The 20465-nt window shown below is 45.6% G+C and overlaps 1 protein-coding gene across 1 annotated transcript in view; it reads left to right on the top strand.

Moving 5' to 3' along the window:
• Positions 1-20465, top strand: part of SYN3 (synapsin III) — a 453717-nt gene that overhangs the window by 363314 nt on the left and 69938 nt on the right. The window contains exon 7 of the mRNA XM_007165717.2: positions 14988-15050. Coding sequence (XP_007165779.2) covers positions 14988-15050 — 63 coding nt within the window. The remainder of the gene's footprint in view (positions 1-14987; positions 15051-20465) is intronic.

Genomic DNA, 20465 nt, shown 5'->3' on the forward strand with positions numbered 1-20465 from the left:
TCATTTGTAAATTAGGCATAATGGTAGCACTACGACATGAGGATTAAATGAGATGTGTCCATTCAGCCGCTGTGGAGTCCACCACACGTAGACACTGCATAACTGCTGGCCTCTATCATCTCTCAGTGTGATTCCTTCCTTAAAGGGGCCCTTACATCCGGAGACATGTCTCGCCCTCTGGCACAAGGCCCCAGGGTCTCTTCGGGTCCTGGTAGTTTTCCCCTCTGTGAGAGATGATGGAAATTTCCCCGCTCATCCTGGGCTGCAGCCCCTGCAGTGGAGAGCTAGGGGCCAGCTTGCTGCAGTGCTGCCTCAGGGGCCTGCTCACCCCTCACTCTCTGCCTCCCCAAGCCAGAGAGCAGCCTGGGGACCCTGCACCCTTCCCACAGGGTCCCATCCACAGATACTCCTCCCTCCCCCTCCCAGCTGGGTGCAAAGAGTGCTCCCCTCTTCCCCTGACTGCTCAGAACTCTTGTCACCCAGCATTCCCCAGAAGCCTCCCTTCCGGAAAGTCTTATCTTGAAGGTCAGTTATGACCCAGGTGTCAGGTGTGTCTCGTGGCTTTGCTTCCAGCTGTCTCCATCCCCCACCTTCTCCCACAACTTAGGGAGACTCCAAGCCCCGTTGGCTCCCCCCGCTTTGTCATTGAGATGCTGTCCCAGGCCAGTCTGGGCACCCACCCCTTCTCCCCCCACCCCCGACTCCTGAGTACCAGGGGTGCTGCGGCCTGGCCCAGCTGTGCAGCGTAGAAAGGAGGGTAAGAGTGAGCCCAGATTAGCCCTCCTCTTCCCATTCTCCACTGCCTGCAGGCAAGTGGGAAAAAGAAGACTGTCTGATGTCTTCTGTGAACACTGAGGCGACGCTAGCTGGCTTTAAAACTGAGCAACAGGCAGCCTTCAAGACCAGCATTCTTCCTTTATGACAGCATACTCGCCCGTGTAGCGTGGACCCCAGACGAGAGCAGCGTTTCCACTGGTGGTTGTTCTCACTTCCTCTAGAAGGAAGGACGGCTGGGATGGAACCGAGGCTCCGCCAGGGACTCTCACCGTGACTGTGTGTGTGTGGACCCCATCCGTCCGTCTCACAGGGCTGTTGCGTGGCTCCAAGGAGGAATGCTCATCAGCACTTAGCATCAGCTCTTGACACAGGGTGGGGTGTCTTTTAAGCCTCCAACCTTTCTTCCTCACTGAACAGTTTTTTTTCAACATTTGTCTGGAACTTGCAGAATGAAAGGCTCCTTGGAGTCAGGGGCCACTTCCATGGGGCAGGCACGGCATGTGTTCCATAAAAGAAATTTTTTTAAGTGGAGAAGACAGGGGCTGGGGCAGAAATAATTCTGATTCAGAAGGGGACCCTCACCCCGGAGTTGAAGGCTTGGTTTCACAGCTTCGTTCTGTAGCCTCAGGCAAGTGCCTTCTCTCTGCACCTCGGCTTCCTTATCTATAAAGGATGGTAGCTGGAGACGGGACCTGCACAGGGTCTCTGCCTCTCAGCCTCGGTTTCCCCCCTGTAGGCAATGAAGGGGCTCTGCTGTGCTGATTGGTCTGGGGGTCCCTTCCCACATGAGACCCCCTGGGATGGGACAGGGCTCATCTCTCTGTCAGGTCAGGCAGGAGACCCTGATATCGGGTAATGAAGAAGCATGAGGGTCTTGGTGGCCGGGATAACCCTTGAGGGTCGTCATATCCCTTCCCTGTGTCCAAGCAGTGCTGCCTGACCCCAGCCCAGGAAAGAGCTAGAACGACCCTCATCCGTCTTTCTTTCTGGGCTCAGAGTCCTCACCTCATGATGTCCTTCCCTGTTGCCAACACACATTCCTGTGGTGCAGATTTATGGCCACATGGGTAACCCATTAAACCCCTACCAGCCTCTAACATGGAAGCCCAGATTCCTCCCGGCAGGTGCCCTCTTGGAAAGTCAAGAGCAGTGAGGGAGGGAAACAAAGCAGTAGTTGCAAGAATAGCGTTGTGTTAACATGACTAATACCAATAACCAGCATGATTCTAGCACTCCCTGTGTACCCAGCTAAGTTCTTTATGTATATTAAGTCATTTAAACCCCGAGACAACCTATGTGGAACATACTACTTTTAGCCCTGTTTATAAATGCAGAAATTGAGGCACAGAGAAGTGAAGTAACTTCCCCAAGGACACACAGCTCAGCAGTGGTAGAGCCCAGTGCTCAGCCCAGGCCACCTGTACCTTTAAGTGCTCACTATTCTCTGCAGCCTCTTCCATAGATAGAAGGAAATGAGAAGGAGGGGGCTAAAGAAAGGACAGTGCTCTAGTGGGGCCCGAATAAGGACAGAGACACCAAGAGAAAACCAGTCACCTAGAATGGCAATACAGGAGAGAGGGCACCTCTAAAAGCAGCTCAGTAGATACATAACAATGATGATGGTGGTGGTAATAATAACAGCACCCAAGATTTATACAGCTCTTATCACTGCGTTTCTCCATTCGCTCAGTAAGTTCAGTCAACAAATACAGAACACTTGCTATGTACTCGGCAAACAATGAACAAAATAAATACTAGCCTTGCCCTCATGGAGCTCAAATGAATAAATGTGAAAATCAACGTATATGAGCAATCACAATTTCAGCTTTGTTGGTAGGATTGTAAAATGCACACCTCAAAGCTTCCTCTCTGAATGGCTTCAAAGTCAGCCATGACAGTTTGGAAAATTAAGGTGGTGTACGACAAGAAGGGGCAGTGGTCTTGTAAGGGGGAGGGAGCACCAGATATAATTTTCTCTCTCTTACTCTGCTCATGGGTCCCCAATACCAGTATTTCTTGATACTTCCTTCTTTGGCCCCTAGACATTTTCCCCTCTCAGCCCTTGTCTTTATCAACTTGTTCACGGGATGACAAATTCAGTAATGATCTGGCTCAGGCCCTCTGCTTGTAAGGGCTGAAGAAACAGTGGGGAATGAGGCAGACAAGGTTTGGCACACACAGGATGCCAGTCCCTGCAAGCCAGTGTCACTTTACCAGTAAAAAATCCTCCTCCTTCCCAAGTATTATAAATTCATAAGATGCCCAACTGGATATTGTATTTATTTCAGATCCATGGTGTTGCCAAAGTATTATCCTTGTTCATTGAGATTTGCTAAGACATTCATTTGCCTTCATGGTTTGCAGTCACTGGAGATACACATCTAGCCCATTCCAAGATGTACTTAAAAGTCAGGCACCATTCATACAATGGGATATTATTAGGCAATAAAAAAGAATGAAGTACTGATACAGGCTACAACACGGAGGAACTTTGAAAACATAGGCTAAATGAAAGAAGCCAGTCACAAAAGATCACATATTGTATGACTCCATTCAGATGAAATTTCCAGAATACGCAAATCGATAGAGACAGAAAGTAGACCATTGGTTGCCAAGGGTTGGGAGGAGGGACAAATGCGGGAGTGACTGGTAATGGGTATGGGGTTTCTTTTGAGCGATGAAAATGTTCAGAAACTAGATAGTGATAGTGGTTGCACAATTCTGTGAATATGCTACAGTCACTGAATTGTACACTTTAAAATGGGTGAATTTTATGGTATATGAATTTTATCTCAATTAAACTGTTTTTTTTTAAAAAAAAAAACAAGTCAGGCACCATCACTGCAACTGTGGTAGGTCAGATCTCACAGTATTAAATAAAATGTTATGCAGGGTTTACAGGATAAAAAACCAGGCAGCGTGCAGTCATCAGAGTTTGAGTATATTTCTGCACAGGAAAATAAGTACAGTCATTCTATAGATAAGGAATATCAGGTCAATCCATTATATCAATTTAATGATAATTTTTAAAATAATTTCAAAGCAGATTTTTATAATACATAGTACAAAAAGGAAAACTTCTGAAAAGAAAAAAAAATCCATAACTACGTCAGGTGGTAATTTGGGGGTTTTAGATTGATTTTAAATGAATGTTAGTTCAAATTATCCCCAGAGAATTTCTGGCCAAGATCCAGCTATATGTAGCATGTATTTTACATACAATCTCAAATCTTCACAATAACCTTAATTGCTGGTATGCCTATTCCCACTTACAAAAGAACCACCCGAGAACTGAGTTGTCCAAAGGTGCTCCAATAGGAAGTGATACAGCAGTATTTCAACTCCTCTGTCTGGCTCCAAAGCCTGCGTTCGCTCTTCCTCCTCCTGCTGTGGCATTCCATGAATAGCCCTTCCCTGAACCAGAGGAAACGATATGTCCCTTTGCTTGTAGCCCCCAGTAAGCAAGTTCTATGCAACGGTCAATAAAGGTAGCTTTAACCAAAATATTACATTTATCTTTAATCTTAAGACATTACACTGTGAACATAAACTGAAGCAAAGAAATGCAGATACTGAAGGAGCACAATTATTATTTAGCTATTTTCTGAAGTAATTAATTTCCCATGTTAGGGATCATCTCATTGTAAAGGGGGCTTTTCCGCACCTAGAGATGGAGCTGGAACAAGATTGCGAATAAAAGTAAATTATGATGGAAAACCTAGGGGACTTAAAATCACATGGCTGCGTATATCCGTGAGTTCAGGGTGGTCTTCAGCACCTTGGATCATTCAGACCCTTCCCAGAGCTACAGTTTTGCTGGGATGTTGTCCGAACTGTGAGCAGCACCCAGGAGAATCCTCACAGCGGGAGAGCTGGCAGCCCAAGCGTGTTCGATGCCATCGACATCACAGGGGTGAGAACAAGAAAAGTGCATTTTCAGACAAATATTGCCATCCTATCGGTGTGTTTATTTTTGACTATTCCATTTCTCAGGGAAACAGGAAATGTAAGAGAAAGGAATGTTTGTATTTTGGTAGGGCAGGTTTAGTTTAATTTTTCTAAATATGCTACCAGTGTTTTTCCAAGAGACACTAAAATAGGAGGAGGTGATGCAGAGAGTTCAGAGGTGGGGTTCTAAGGGCAGAGAGCATTAAGCTGGGCGGTGAGGCCACAGACCTCATTCAGCAAACATTTCCTGGGCCCCTCCTATATGCCAGACCTGGGTCTAGGGCAGATACAAAAAGGGAGAAGGCAGGCGGGACCTCCACCTCAGGCACCTGGGTGGGTGGTGGGACCGTTGACTGAGGTCGGGATACAGGAAGAGGAGAGAGCCTTTCTGATGGGACGTTCATGAGGTTGCTTGGAAATGTTGGGTTGGAGGTGCCTGTGGGACCATCTGGGTCTGGGTTCGGGAGGCAGGTCTGTAACTCAGGAGAGGCCTGAGGGTTCAGTGATGAGCAACTGCAGACACAGACCCACAGCTTCTCACAGAGCTTACAGGCTAGTGAGAGAGTCAGACTTTTGTCCAGCAATCATACAGATAAATTTAAAATGGCAAAGTGCTAAGAAAGACACAGAGGTGAGCGGGCCATGACCTAGGCAGGAAAGTGAGTGCCAGCTTCTCAGGGAAGTGACATTGGAGCTGTGACCTGATGCATGGAAAGGAGGAGTGGGGAGAGTGGTCCAGGCAATGAGAACAGCATGTGCAAAGGCCCTGTGGCTGGAAGGAACAAAGCTAGTATCAGGGTCAGAAAGAAAGCCAATAAGGCTGGGATAGAGAGGTTGATGGGGGAGCATGGGTAAGACGGGGTTGGGGGAAAAGGCTGGAGCCAGATCACAGAGCCCTGTAAGCTGTGATCAGGAGTTTTGTTGTGACATGTTTCAGTCACCTAGGTGGTATTTTATAGATGTCACAATATTAAAGGATTGGAAAGGATTGTCAAAGGTCATCTTGTCCATTCTCTTCCCTCCAGCCAGAAATTTCTTGGTGTGCAGTGCTTAAACTCCAAGGAGATTCTGTCAGATACTACATATCAAGGTTAAGGTTTTTCAAGCAGCTGTCGGGATGTTTCTGTTCTCTCTTTTAAACGAATCTTTTTAAATGCCTGTTACAAGCCCTGTTTCTGGGCTGCTCCATTTCTGTCAAAGCTTCATCGTGTTCCCTGCTGACAATACGGCATCAGCCCCCTTCTCTCCCATTCCCGTGTCCCAGGAACGACTGAGTTCTGTCCATCAGCCTTTGATATCCCCCTACCCACACTGGTCACTGTGCCCCTGAGATCACAGATATGAAGGGAATGGGAACTAGTATGGACTGCTGTCCTCCTACTATGTGCCAGGCCTTGGACATCCCCGAACTTGATTTAAGCCTCTTCACTGGCAATGACCATTTAGTGACAGACACCTATTATAATGTCAGTTCATCAAGTGATGTTACTTGGGGTATGAGGAAACTGGGTCACAGAGTGGCCAGTGAGCTGCCCAAGGGCTCATAAGCATAGATGTCGGAGCTAGACGTGAAATCTGGGGACTTTCTGGCTCCACAGCTCGTGCTGCTCACCATGTCCCAAGAGGCTTGGTTATTACAGTAGCCAGTCATGTCCTAATGAGTCTGCTGGCCTCCACCTACCCTCTCCAACAAAGTCAATGAGTAGACACAGTTCTAGGCACATGGAAGCCCTTGATGATGGATAACGTGATTTTCCAGAAGCAGCAGCAGGACAGTGGGCTCTGGCCAAATCCTATTTCTTCCCCTTTCTTGCTAAGTGATCCTAGGCAAGAAACTTCACCTCTCTCAGCCTTCACTTCCTTGTATATAAAATGGGGCTAAAAATAGGAGCTACCTCATAGAAGTGTCAAGAGATTTAAATGAGGCGATATATGTAAAGTGCTTAGCACCATGCGTGGTATACTGTAAGTGCTTCAAAAATGGGAACTGTTGTTAACACAGCCTCCAGAAGAGGCTTCCTGAACCTGCTTTGTCTGTGTCTACCCTCTGCACCCAAACCCTCAATGGCTGCCCAGTGCCCACAGAATACATCCTAAATTCCTTCCTCTGGTGTAAGGGCCCCCCAAGCTTGCCACTGCCCATATTTTCACCCTAATTCCCACTGCTTCCCCAGCAAGCCTCTACGCAAACCAACTTTATTAACAGCTTTTCCCCAAATTCTGTCTGACTCTGCCTGTATGTGTGTGACATCTCTCCCTGTCATGGAAGGCTTTGTGTAACACCCATCCAACAAATACACTGCATACACAGTCTACTGTATGCCAGGCCTTGGATGGAGCCTGGAGATACAGTGGTAAACAAAACATGCAAAGCACCTTGTTTTGTCAGAGCACCTACAGGGGAGTTGAGAGATGGACACAAAAGAGATAAACGTGCAATTACAAATAGTGGCTATCTCTATGAAGGGAGAGTTCACGGTGTGATAAAGAAGACTACAGGAAGCACCTACTTGAGACCAGTGGCCAGGGAAGCACTCTCTCGGTATAGAGCATTTCAACTGAGACCTCAAGTATGAAAAGGGGTGGCCTAGAAGAGTGCTAGGTAGAATCTTTCAGAGAAAAGGGGCAGCATGTGCAAAGACCGTGTGGCTGGAGGGAATGTGGCCCATTCAGTAAAGAACTGAAAGGCCTATGGGTTGCAACATAGCTTGTAGACAGAAGTTGGGGTGGGGAGGAGTGAGAAACACAGATTGAAGCAGAGGAGGCAGGCAAGAACTAGATCAGGCAGAGCCTAAATGCATGGACTGGAGGCCCAGCTCCTCCTTGAAATCTCCCCAGTTGGTTTTGGTCCTTGATTTCCTTCTCTAGACTCTTCCAGGCCTTGCTTTCTCCATCACTTAGCCAGGACCAGACACTACGTATTTAAATCTCCAGAGAGTCATGAATGTAGAGGGAAGTGCCTCCTTCACTGGGAAACTGCACCGGGCCACTCAGGTCCCAGCTCTCCACTTCCCGGGCTCATACTGCCCCGACTCCAACCCCCCAAGAGAACGCCCAGCATGAGCACTGGGCCACCCCCACTTATTTTGGTTTCTTGGGAGACTTTTTGAATAGGGCCCTTATCAGGGTGGGGATCTCTGGTTTCAAAAATTGATCTGCCCCTTCTAACAGGATGTCAGGTCTCTCACGCCATTGGGCAGTGCTGAACTCTGGAGCACCCGGGGGCATGTGAGCGGGGACAGGGAGCCTGTGAGAGACTGGTGCAGGCCTCGCCATCCCCAGGGGAACTAAATAAAGCTGTTGTTGGGAAGGGAAGAGAGGAAATAGCCGACAAGATGTTTTTTGTTCTCCGTGACCTGTCTGTGTTCGGGGAGGGGCTGGCATGTTGCAGATGAGTGGAAATGAGAGTGGCCTTTGAAACCCATTTGAACAGCTTGGGGAAGGAAAGGGGAAAAGTGGGGAGAAGACCTGGGTGGCAGTGGAGAAGTTCTACCATTTCTTAACTGCCTGACCTTGACAGATGTCTTGCCTCTGATTCCTTATCTATCACATGGGGAAAGGGAAGAATGCTCACATATATAAAGTGCCTAGAACCATCCCTGGCCCTTATGAGACACTCAATAAGTGTAGTTGTCATTAGCCTGGGAGAGCATGTGGTGGGTAGACTCACCCAGTGTGCAGTACCATGGACATTTCTTGAGCTCTAACAAATGACTTTAGAGACCTATCAGAATGTCTCCAAATTCTGCTGATTCTACCCTTGAAAAGCTTTTGGCCTGGCCACTAGATATTAAGATGTTAGTTTACAAGCTCGTGTACAAAATATTTAGTGGTCTTCCTTGTAGTAGCAGAGAGAGAGAAAGAAAATGACACAAATATCCATTATAGGAAAATGGCCAAAGAATTGCAACCCATGTACCCTGTGGAATATTGTGAAGTTATTAAAACTATTGGGTCAGGAGTGTAGCTACTGACATGGGGAAGGGGGTGCACATGGTGTGATGTGAAGTGAAAAGAGCCATTTCTAAAAAACCTCAACCTCAACCGTATATGTGCGTACACGTTTGCAAAGATGGAGCATAACGAGTGTTGGGCAGAAATCACCAAGAAGGTGAGATCAGTTACCTGGGCTGGGAAGTGGGGGAGGGATAGAAGAAAAAAAAAAAAAAAAGATTGTGGAAAAATAGGAGAAAACTTATGGTGTAATGTTAAGTGAATAAACTTCAAATTCTATCTCTAATATTGCAGAATATCCCTTTTTTTAATTGGACATTTAAATGAGGATTATAAAGTAAAGTGGGCCAAAGCAAACACTGATTTGACTAGATGATGAAGTCGTAGACAAAACTAGTCTTGAATTTCTAAGGTCATTTGAAGAAAATATTTCTATTTTTCAAAAGTGTCACTTGAGAAAAAGAAAAACTCTTGGGAGTGCCCCCACTCTCTCCACCATCCCCACCCCAGTCCAAGCCCAACCAGTGGCACTTTGTGTTGGTTGTAATCAATTCCAAATTGGTCTCTGGCCCTTCAGCCTCTCCTGATGCAATTTAACCTGCCCTCAGCTTACAGGTCACGCTCGTGTCCCAGAACTGAGCTATTTCCCCAGCCCATTCAAGCAACCTAAATTCTTCCCTTCAGAAGGCCCCCAGTAATCTGGCCTCACATTGCCTCTACCTCAACCCAACACCAGCCCAGAGCCTTGCCAGTTGGTTCTAAAAACAATGCTCTTCTCAACCAAAGCAAAACATGGCAAAGAAAACTCTCCCCTGGTATCAGGAAAATTCATTGCCTTAAACATATTCTCAAAATGCTTTCTTTGAAATATCTTACTGTAAATTCTCAGATTTTTCTAGATTGACTTTCTGTGTCCTGTAAATCCAGATGCAATTTCTACTCCCACTATTTTTGACAATTAATATGTTCCTCCAATTTCATATAAGAGTGTTGGAGAAGGGCATTCAGTTCAAATATATCATTCCACTTAGCAATTATGTCCAAAATAACTTTATTGATGATAAACTCATATTAAGTATCATAAAATAAATCCTCCCTTCCTATGAGTCTTTGTTCATTAGAGCTCATGAAGAATCTATACACCTTTCATGAGAAGACCACAAGACTCTACACGATTCAGCCCTTGAGGAATGCTGAGCCTTCCCTCCACCCAGCCACAAACTACTCATCCTTCAGAATCCTTCACTGAGTCTTCCTTTCCTATGGAGACTAGCTCATGACTCCACCTACCCAGACTACCCACCATGCTGCTTGTTCTGCTCTTTCATTGCATAGCTCATCTCTCTAAGATAGGAAATCTTGTCTCAATCTTCTGTGTGTCCTGCACAGCATGAAATACAGAGCCAGCCACAGAGTTCTCATTCAGTCAGTGCCCACTGAATTGGTTAGATTTAATATTATTTTATTGATTCTTATGATTAGGGAGAAACATTTATTGTATCCCAGAGATGCATATCCCTAGGGAAGTGTGCCTGGGTAGAGAGAGGGCTTGATTAAGAGTCAAAACACATGAGCTTGACCGGTTCTCCAGTTGTGTGGCATGAAAACAATCACTTCACTCTTTGGGCTTCAGCATCTAAGATGACACATGTATTAGTTTCCTATTGCTGCTCTAACAAATTTAGCAGCTTAAAAGAACACCTCTTTATTATCTCACAGTTATGTATATCAGACATCTGGGATGGCATGACAAGGTTCTCTGCTTAGGGCCTCAGCCAGCTGAAATCAAGGTGCTGGCATGCTGTATTTTCCTTGGGAGCTCAAGGTGCTCTCCCAAGTTCATTCTTGGTATTGGCATAATTCAGTTCTTTGCAGCTGTAGATCTGAGGCCCCCAGTTCCTTGCTGGCTATCAGCCAGGGCCTGCCTTCAGCTCCTGGAGCAGGAATGGTATGTTGAGTCTTTCTCATGCTTTGAATCTCTCTGCCTTCCTCTTCCGCTGCCAGCCTGAGAAAGTTCTCTGCTTTTAAGGGCTCATTGTAATTTGATTAAGATAATCTCCCTATTTTAAGGTCACCTGTGCATATAATAGAACAATCGTTGTATGACAATCTCATCACATTCACAGGCTCCAGAGATTAGGGTAGGACATCTTGGGGAGCAATCCTAGAAATTCTACCTGCCGCATCATGGTAACATGGGCGATAGGCAAGTAGATTACTAAGGTTCTTACAGATTAAAATTGCCAAGCTTTAATCACCTCTGATGACTCGCTCTGGTGTAGCTCCCTGATTTTCCCTCATTGGACTTCATTTCACTCCCTCCCGGGCTATTAATCAAATACTGCCAAGCTAGAGCCTCTGCTCTCCTTCCTCCATCATCCAGCCTTCCTTTATCTCTCTCTTTGCCCCACAAAGCAAGAATCATCTCCTTCCTCCTCTCAGTTCTACTTAACACTTTGATTTTGAACCTCCACTTGGTGCTAAGCAGCTTTACATTCTTTATGTCATTTCTTCTTCCCCCAGTTATCCTGTGAGTTGGTCATTATTGTCCCCATTTTGCAGATTAGAGCACTAAGGCTCAGAGAGGTTAAATATCTAGTCCAAGGTCAAACAGAGAGTAAGTTTAACTCCAACATTCAATTCTTTCCAGTACCTGTCAGCGTGTGGCGAAATGATCAGGCTGGGAGGGTTGGAGAGGAAGAGAGAGCACAACGTTTCCCCTCACCTCAGGCTTCACCTTAAAATGGGATGGAGATGAAGCTCCAGTAGTGACCTGGGCAGTACATGGACTGCTGGGGACGGGGAGGTCGATATCTAGGGTCTGTGGGTGAATGGCTGGGTGTGACGATGCTGCCGGGGAACAACAGCCACTTGGTGAAAATGCGCCCATTCATTCCACTTCATATCCCTTGGGTTGGTAAAATTTAAGTCTTTCAACCTCAAGTGTTGGGATCTCTTTTCCTGTCTGTGAGAGCATAAGTGGGTACAACCACTTAGGAGAGCAATTTGGCAATATCTAGCAAAGCTGAGACGAGCATTGCTCAACCCTAGCAATTCTGCTCTGGTGCGTGTGCCCTGGAGAAATTCCCCTACTAGTATTGTTTATAATTGGAAAAAACAGAAATCACCTAAATGTTCATCAGCAGGAAATGAACAAATGGCAAAGTGTTCATAAAGTGGAATACTTTGCAGTAGTTAAACATGAATCTGAGCTATATACATCAACATACATGAGCCTCACAAACATAATGTACCCCAAAGTTGTAAAAGAATAGATTCTTTTGGTGGGGGGGTGGGGGGTTCCCTGGTGGCGCAGTGGTTAAGAATCCGCCTGCCAATGCAGGGGACACAGGTTCGATCCCTGGTCCGGGAAGATCCCACATGCCGAGGAGCAACTAAGCCCGTGTGCCACAACTACTGAGCCTGTGCCCTAGAGCCCGCAAGCCACAACTGCTGAAGCCCGTGCGCCTAGAGCCCGTGCTCCGCAACAAGAGAAGCCACCACAATGAGAAGCCCACGCACCACGAAAAAGAGTAGCCCCCGCTCGCTGCAACTAGAGAAAGCCCACACGCAGCAACGAAGACCCAACACAGCCAAAAATAAATAAATAAAATACATATTTAAAAAAAGCTTATGTATTTAGATTTTTTAAAAAGTAGAGGGTCAAATTTAAGTTATTTAAAAAAAGAACAGCTTTTTTTTTAATTTTTAGGGGAGTATAGTTGCTTTACAATGTTGTGTTAGTTTCTACTGTACAGCAAAGTAAATCAGCTATATGTATACATATATACCCTCTTTTTTAGATTTCCTTCCCATTTAGGTCACCATAGTGTACTGAGTAGAGTTCCCTGTGCTATATAGTAGGTTCTCATTAGTTATCTATTTTATACATGGTATCAATAGCGTATATATGTCAATCCCAATCTCCCGATAAGAATAGGTTCTTTTGGGCTTCCCTGGTGGCACAGTGGTTGATAATCTGCCTGCCAATGCAGGGGACACGGGTTCGAGCCCTGGTCTGGGAAGATCCCACATGCCACGGAGCAACTAGGCCCGTGAGCCACAACTACTGAGCCTGCACGTCTGGAGCCTGTGCTCCGCAACGAGAGGCCACGATAGTGAGAGGCCCGCGCACCGCGATGAAGAGTGGCCCCAACTCGCCGCAACTAGAGAAAGCCCTCGCACAGAAACGAAGACCCAACACAGCAAAAATAAATTTAAAAAGAAAGAATAGGTTCTTTTGATGCCACTTACATAAAGTTTAACATGTGTAATGTATATTGACTGGGAATCATATGTAATAGTTAAAATATGAATAAATACAAGGAAATTTGGTAAGAAAGAAGTACATCAGGGGCTTCAACTGTTTGGACAATGGCTTATTTCTTAAGCTAGATAATGTCCACAATATTGCTCTTGTAAGTCTTCTTTCATATGTGAAATATTCCATAATAACTCTTAAACTGACAAGTAATTACTGCCAGGAATTGCTTACCACTTATAACATTAAGTGGAAAGAGCAATGAGCAAAATTGGGTATGCACCGTACTCCCAATTTTGTGAGAACAGAACAAATCAAAAGAAAAAATTTAGATTAAAATAAAAAAACGACTATCAGATAATACACCAAAACTGCTCAAATTTTGAGGGTGATTTTTATTGTCTTCTTTGTACATAACAGCATAGAACTTTATTATATTTTACAAACTTTTTATAATGAGTACATATTGCTTTTGGAATCAAAAATAAATACTGCCTTTTTTTTAAGAGATGCATTTATTAACTCTAGACACCGGGATATGATAAATTTTAGCCTGAAATCAGGGAGGAAATTTTTTATTTAGCATCTACTGCAGGAAGCCCTTGTACTAGATCTTAGAGGAAACCATTCACATCAGGCTTGAAGTCTGACAGACCTAAGTTCAAGAGCCAGCTCCACCCCTTCCCAGCAACTTCCTTGAGTCTCAATTTTCTGCTTGTGAAATGGTAACAAGAATACCTTCCCTGCTCGCCTCATGGGACCATTGTGGCGGTAAAATGAGATGAGGTCCATCCAGTGGGATTGAGACCCACAGCAGACCCTTCTGCCGCAGCTGCAGCCACTCCTAAGTGTCAGACTAAGTGCTGGGCACCAGGAGGGAAGAGCTGGGTTCCTCCTCTCAAAGCGTCCAGAGTGTCGGGGGGCAATCCAGGACAGAGCGACAGGCACCAGAAGAGACAACTGCACAGCACAGAGAGTGGGACGTGATTACCTCTGGCTAGGGCTGACTCAAGTCAGAGGAGTGGTATTATTACTAAATAGCGAGAAGGGATAACCCTTGCCCTCAAGCAACTCCAAATATACTTCTAGACACCAAGCAAACCCATCTCAAACAACATATGAACAGAATAAGGAGGAAATGCATAGCCTAGGTTCAAACCTGGTCCCCTCACTTGCCAGCTGAGTAAGCGTGGGCATGGGGGAGCACCTAACCATTTGAGCCCCTCTCCTCCTCTGTATCATAGGGAGAGGCATGCATGCCTCGTAGGTCTTGCTCAGAGGACTGATTAAGGCACAGATTCCGTATCGAGCACCTTCCCTGAGTCAGGCAGTGTTCTAATTGCTGGGGATGCAACAGGGAACCAACCAGGACAGGCTGCTGCCCTGTTGCTCTCTGAAGGAGATGATCTGGGGCAGTTGCTCAGCACAGCACCCACACAGCGCAGCCCATAAATGCTTGTGCTGTAGCATGACCACTATCATTAAGAAAACTCACAGCGTGGCCTGGAGAGAGCTTGGGGGAGGGAATGAGAGTTTCCAGATACATGAAGGTTGTTGTCGGGAATCACGCAAGGCAGAGCCAAGACAGGAATATTTAAGCCACCATTCACTGAGTGTTTACAATGTGAAGCCTTCACATGTAATAACTCATTTAGTCCTCATAGCAACCCTGTGGGATGGATGCTCATCATCCCCATTTTACAGATGAGGGCCCTGAAGCACAGATCCATGTGGTAGCTTATCTGAGGTTGCACAAGTGGTAAAGCCAGGATTTGAAGCCAGTCAGTTTGCTCTGCTCTACTTTCTCCCCAGGTTGGTGGATGCCCTGGGCAGGCTGGTTTTAGGAGCTCGGGGTTTCCTTTGGAAGCTGAAAGCAATGGCATTTAGGGTGTTTAAGCCACAGAGGGATGACCATCTGTCCAAGCATTCTTTTGGGGATTGCTGGTGATATCTGATGACCATATCTTTCTACAGGACAGGCAGTGACCAATGTCTTGGTGGTGATGCTCTGGGATGCTAATGAGTAATTTCTTCTTGTCTCTTTCAGCTCACAGCCCCACACTTCCCTGTGGTGGTCAAGCTGGGACACGCCCACGCCGGAATGGGAAAGGTATGAGAAGCAGCTCTTCCGCTTATGTTAATACTCACACGGCTTCCCCAGACTACCTGTTCTCCTCTCCCTGAATCCCCCATCACCCCCACCTGAGCCCAGCCACCCAGATCAGAGTATTAGAGGAGACCAAAATTCACTCCCTGTCCTCCCCAACCCACCTTTCTCTGAGCTCCCACGGAGCATCTCTCCAGCTCAGGCCATACTAGCCAAACCCTACCTGGCTAATTGTTTCCTGTCATTGTGAATTCAGAGAAATAGATGTAAAGCATTTTGCAGATGGTGATTCTTCTGTTCCTGTCATCATCTCCACAGCTACTTGTAAGCTCATGTCTTACTCATCTCTTTATCACCTGCGACGTTAGCACCCAGAAGGTAGCAAATGCATATGGCTCCCAGGAGGAAGCCCCTGGAGTCAGTTTCTACAAAAGTAAATAACATATTTTACATAGTCACAGTTGACGCTGTTACCAAACCAAACTTGGATCCGCTCACCCGCGTGCAGTAAAGCCAAGCTACTGACACTGGGTTGTGGTGAAGGAAAATGCAGATTTTATTGTAAAGGTGCCAATACAAGGAGGACGGGTGGCTCCTGCTCTAAAACCCCGAACTCCCCCTGAAGGGCTTCAGCAGAGCATTTTTAAAGGCCAGGTGAGGGCGGGGGTCGCAGGGAATGTGATCGGCTCATGCACAATTCTCTGATTGGTTGATGGTGAGGTAACAGAGTGGTTAACATGATCAATCCTTAGGCACCAGTAGGTCTGGGGACTCATGATCATCAAATAGTTCATTTCTTCCATTTGGTGGTGGTTTTAGTATCGGTAAAACAACTCAAGAAGTGTGCATCAGATACTATCATCTAGGTCCTTCAGAGAGGAGCTACAGCAGAAGATATGAGGGAGGGGTCTGTCCCGGGAAGGCCTTATAGGGTCCTGCTCAGTTACAACATATTATGATAAATTGTACTGGTCAGATTTTTACAGTTGCAAGTGTAGAAACGCAAATCAAATTAGGGGGCAAAAGATAATTCATTGGTTCAAGGATCAGGAAGTCTGGGATAGTTCTTGATAGATTCAGGCAGAGCTGGATCCAGGAGCTCAAATGATATCAGAGCTCTTGGCTCTGTTTATCTCTACTTGGTGTTTCTTCAGATAGTCGAGATAGATGGCTGTGGGTGGCCCATTCTGGTCCCTAAGCTCACTGTCCCAGAGGAAGAAAGACCCTGTCTCTTTCCAGCATCTGTGTATAAATCTCATGGAGGGATACTGATCAGTGCTTGGGCTTCTGGAGATTTACTCCTAAATAAGGGGAGTGGGGATGGGGAAGTGTCGGGGGCTACCACAGGCCACCTCTCAAGCTCCTGGCTCAAACAGAACCGTGTGAGAACATGTGGATCTCAGTGCCTGCCGTCCCCATTGGAGGGACCTGAGCCCATGCACAAGGCCCAGCCCGGGCGTCCTAGATAAAGGGCAGCAGGGGCCAGTAGAAACCTTGCTTTGTGTAGGCCCAGCCCAGCCATGAATAACCCTGCACCCTGCACCTTCGTTCTTCCCACCCCATTATGCCTTCTGCATCACCTCCTTCCACCTAAACTCCATCCCCTTCAAGCAGCAAAGGATGGAAAGGGTCAGGCAGGTCAGGGCGTGACCTCAGCTCTGACCTTTGTGTGAAGTGGAGCAAGTTGCCATCTAACTTCTCTTGGCCTCCTCATCTGACAAGTGATGATACTTTTTTTATTGAAGTCTAGTTGATTTACAATGCTGTGCCAATCTCTGCTGTAGAGCAAAGTGACTCAGTTATACACATATAGACATTCTTTTTTCATATTCTTTTCCTTTATGGTTTATCACAGGGTAATGAAGATAGTTCCCTGTGCTATACATTAGGACCTTGTTGTTTATCCATTCTAAATGTAATAGTTTGCACAAACAATGATACTTGTTATAACCACCTTTAAAATGAATCCTTGTCTATTATATCTCAGTAAAACTGGAAGAAAAAAAAATGTTTTAATCCTCCCGCCATACTACCTCTCCCTAAAAAGGACACATTGTGAGGGCAGAGATTTTTACCTGTTTGCCCACTACTGCACCTATGGCTCCGAATGGTTCCTAGTGTACCCTACCTCCTCAGTTTGTTGGTCGAGTGGATAAATGAGTAACTCCCTCTTCAGATGCCACCCTAAGTCTGCTCCCCACTGCCTGTTCTCCCAACCCCTCCTCCATCCCCTATCATCTGGCTATAGCTCCCTCCTCTCCTGAGGCTGCCCTCCCCATGGTCCTCAATGACCCTCTGCTGCTAATTCAGCTGTCACTCTTCTGTCCATAGCTGACTTTACCTTTCTGTACCATTTAAACCTGCTGGCCGTCCTTTCTGCCCTGAAACTCATGCCCCTCTCCTGTCTCTCTGCGCTCTCTCTGACCCCTCCATCACAGTCTCCTTCAAGCGCTCTCCTTCCTGCTCCATCTTTAGCTGCATCTGTTCCATCAGCACACGCTGTCTGAGCTCTCGCCTGCTCTTTCAGCTTCAGCTCCCATCTACACACCAGCAGCCCCTCAGTCACATTTCCTGTGCAGAGCATCAGGCTCTTATACCCAGTTACCTCCTGTACACCTCCACTGCGTGCCCCGTGGAAACCTCAGACACTAAACTTCCCAGACCATGCCCATTTTGTTTTCAGACAGCCCGCCCTCCTTCCTCATCTTTATCCTCCTCCTCTTCCTGGGACCATCTCTACAACAGGAACCACCAGTCCCTCCATTGTCTTGAAACAGAAATCTGGGAGTCATCTCCCCTCCCCTGTGTCCAGACGGTCATCAAGTCTTGTCACTTGCCCTTTTGTTAATGTTTCTCAAACCTGTCCCTTTCTTTCCGCCTACTGTCACCATCTTGGACAGCTTTGGTAAAGTTAGAGGGTTCCCAAGAATTAAATTCCGTTTCTAAAGCTTAAAATAATCCCAGACAGGAAATAAAAAGAAGGAAATACTTAAAGAGACTGACGCAATGTCGGGGGAGGGAATGCCTCTGAGAAACTCAAGCCCAAAAGGAACTCCCCGAACATGGAAAGGAGGCCACATCTCCGAGGATAAGAAGTGTCACCGCTGGAATAAACTGAGGTTTGCAAAAATGCTGAGATCAAGGGGAAAGGACTTTTCTCCTTCTGTCTGGAATGAGAAAAGTATCAGGAACGGCCTGGACATGCCGACTGAGCAAATGATGTCATATTCATGGCTGAGGGGGAGAAAAACAGAACGGTATCTTCTACAGTACTTCCACCTTCTCTCCAGAAGGAAGATTGTCTGCCTGGAGAGAAGCAAGGAGAACATTTCTAGGAGGAAACTGGTGAAGAGGCTGTCAATTAACTCAGTCTTACTGGAAATCCACCCAGGATCCCATGATTGAAATTCCTGACCCTCCTCAATTATATTTTGCTTCTCTGTTCACACATATTCATTCGTACCTACTCTGTGCTAAGAATCGGAGGATGAATAGGACCCAGTCCTTGCTCTCAAGAAACTGAGGCGACAACCACATAAGTAAATAAGTATAAGATGTGCTGAGGATCTGATAGAAGGCTGTGCAGGGAGTGTGGAGATTGAAGGATGGAGCTTAATTCCACCTAAGGGATGGAAAGAACTTCCCTGTCAGGGTAACTGCGTGGTTTGGTGTGCCTGGAGATTTAAGGAATTCTAACAAACAAGAAAGACTCGAAGACAAGAGATGGACCAATACCCTCTTTATTAAAACAAAGAATAGTGGATGTCACAAGGCACAGAAATCAAAATATAGTGAAACGCTGTGCAGTTTGGGGAGCACTTAGATAGTTAGGAGGTAATCATGGGGCACACCAGGAGTTCTAAGAAACCAGTAAGGCTAGACCAATTTAAGAGGGTGGTGTTCTTCCCCCAGGGGCATTTGGTCATGTCTGGAGGCAGTTTTGGTTGTCACAACTGGGGGTGAGGGAAGTGCTAGGGACATCTGGCGTCTACCCGGTGGGAGCCAAGGATGCTGCTGAACACCCTAAAATGCCCCCTACAACAAAGAATTATCCAGCCCCAAATGTCAAGAGCGTCAAGGTTAAGAAACCCTGGACAAAACTAATTTCATTTCCTTTGTTGAAAGTTTTACCAGATTAGAAACCAGAGGAAGCAGTGGTTATTATGGACTTCAACATGTTTCAAAGTCTGTTCCAAAGGACTATGCTAAAGACTATTTTAGTCAAATACGAAAATTCCATGTTAAAGTAGGTTTTTAGTGCAGAACTTCTCAGAGTCGTAAGTTTGCTCATATACCTCCTAGGGGTACAAGAACATAAAAACTTGTGTAGAATTTTCCAGATTTACCTGACTCAAGAAACTTTTCACCATTTTTTAATGGAGATGCGTGTCCTTTCCTTAATTTGTAAAAACTCTTCGCACATTAAGAACATTCATCCTTTGTCATACTTTGCAATGATTTTTCTCCATTTGACAGTTACATGTCCATTTTATTATTCAGTATTTAACCATTTTTAAAGGTTGTTTTTCAATTGTAGTCACATGTTTCCATCTTTGGGAGGCAGTTTGTTATAGTGGCTAAGGGTGTTGATTTGAATCTACTTGTTAGTTGTGAGACCTTAGGTTAAGTTACTTACCCTGCCCCACCCTAGTTTCATCTTATGTAAAAGGAGGGTATTAATAGTATCAACCTAATATGCTGGTTGTGAAGATTAAGAGACATTATTCATGTCAAACACATAGTTCAGTGCCTGGAACACAATAGGCACTCAATAAATATTAGCTGTCATTATTATTAAGGATGTTTGGACCTGCTCTGGGAACCCAAAATCCAATTGAAGTCAACAGGGGAGATGTGACCAAACAGCATCCTCTGTCAGAGACTTTATTTCATTTGGCTGCAAGTTCAGTGTGAATCAGATGAGTAAGGAGTTGCCAAAAGCTCTAATCCATAAACACCTAATAAATAGGTGAAAATGGGCTCAACCTCATTCATCACTAGGGAAATGCAAATGAAAACTATGATGAGATGCCACTATATAACCACTAGACTAGCTCAAACTAAAAAGATTAATAATACTAAGTGTTGGCAAGGACATGGAACATTTGGAACACAAACACAGAGCTAGTGAAAGTGTCAATTGATACAACTGCTTTGGAATACAGATTGTTATCATCTACTAAGCTGAAGTTACACAGAAGTTCTTTTTATAGGTATACCCAACCTAAATGCATGCGTGTGTGCTCCAGTGTTTATAGCAGCTTGTTCATAGTTGCCGAAATCTGGACACAGTCCATGTGTCCATTAGAAATAGAATAGATAAATAAATCGCAGTATATTCAGACAAATGGAAAATTTCCAGCAGTGAAAATGAATGAACTAAACCTATATACAACAACGTGCATGAATTTCACAAAT

This window comes from Balaenoptera acutorostrata, chromosome 11 (genome assembly GCF_949987535.1).
Source record: "Balaenoptera acutorostrata chromosome 11, mBalAcu1.1, whole genome shotgun sequence".
In the NCBI taxonomy this organism is placed as follows: domain Eukaryota; kingdom Metazoa; phylum Chordata; class Mammalia; order Artiodactyla; family Balaenopteridae; genus Balaenoptera; species Balaenoptera acutorostrata.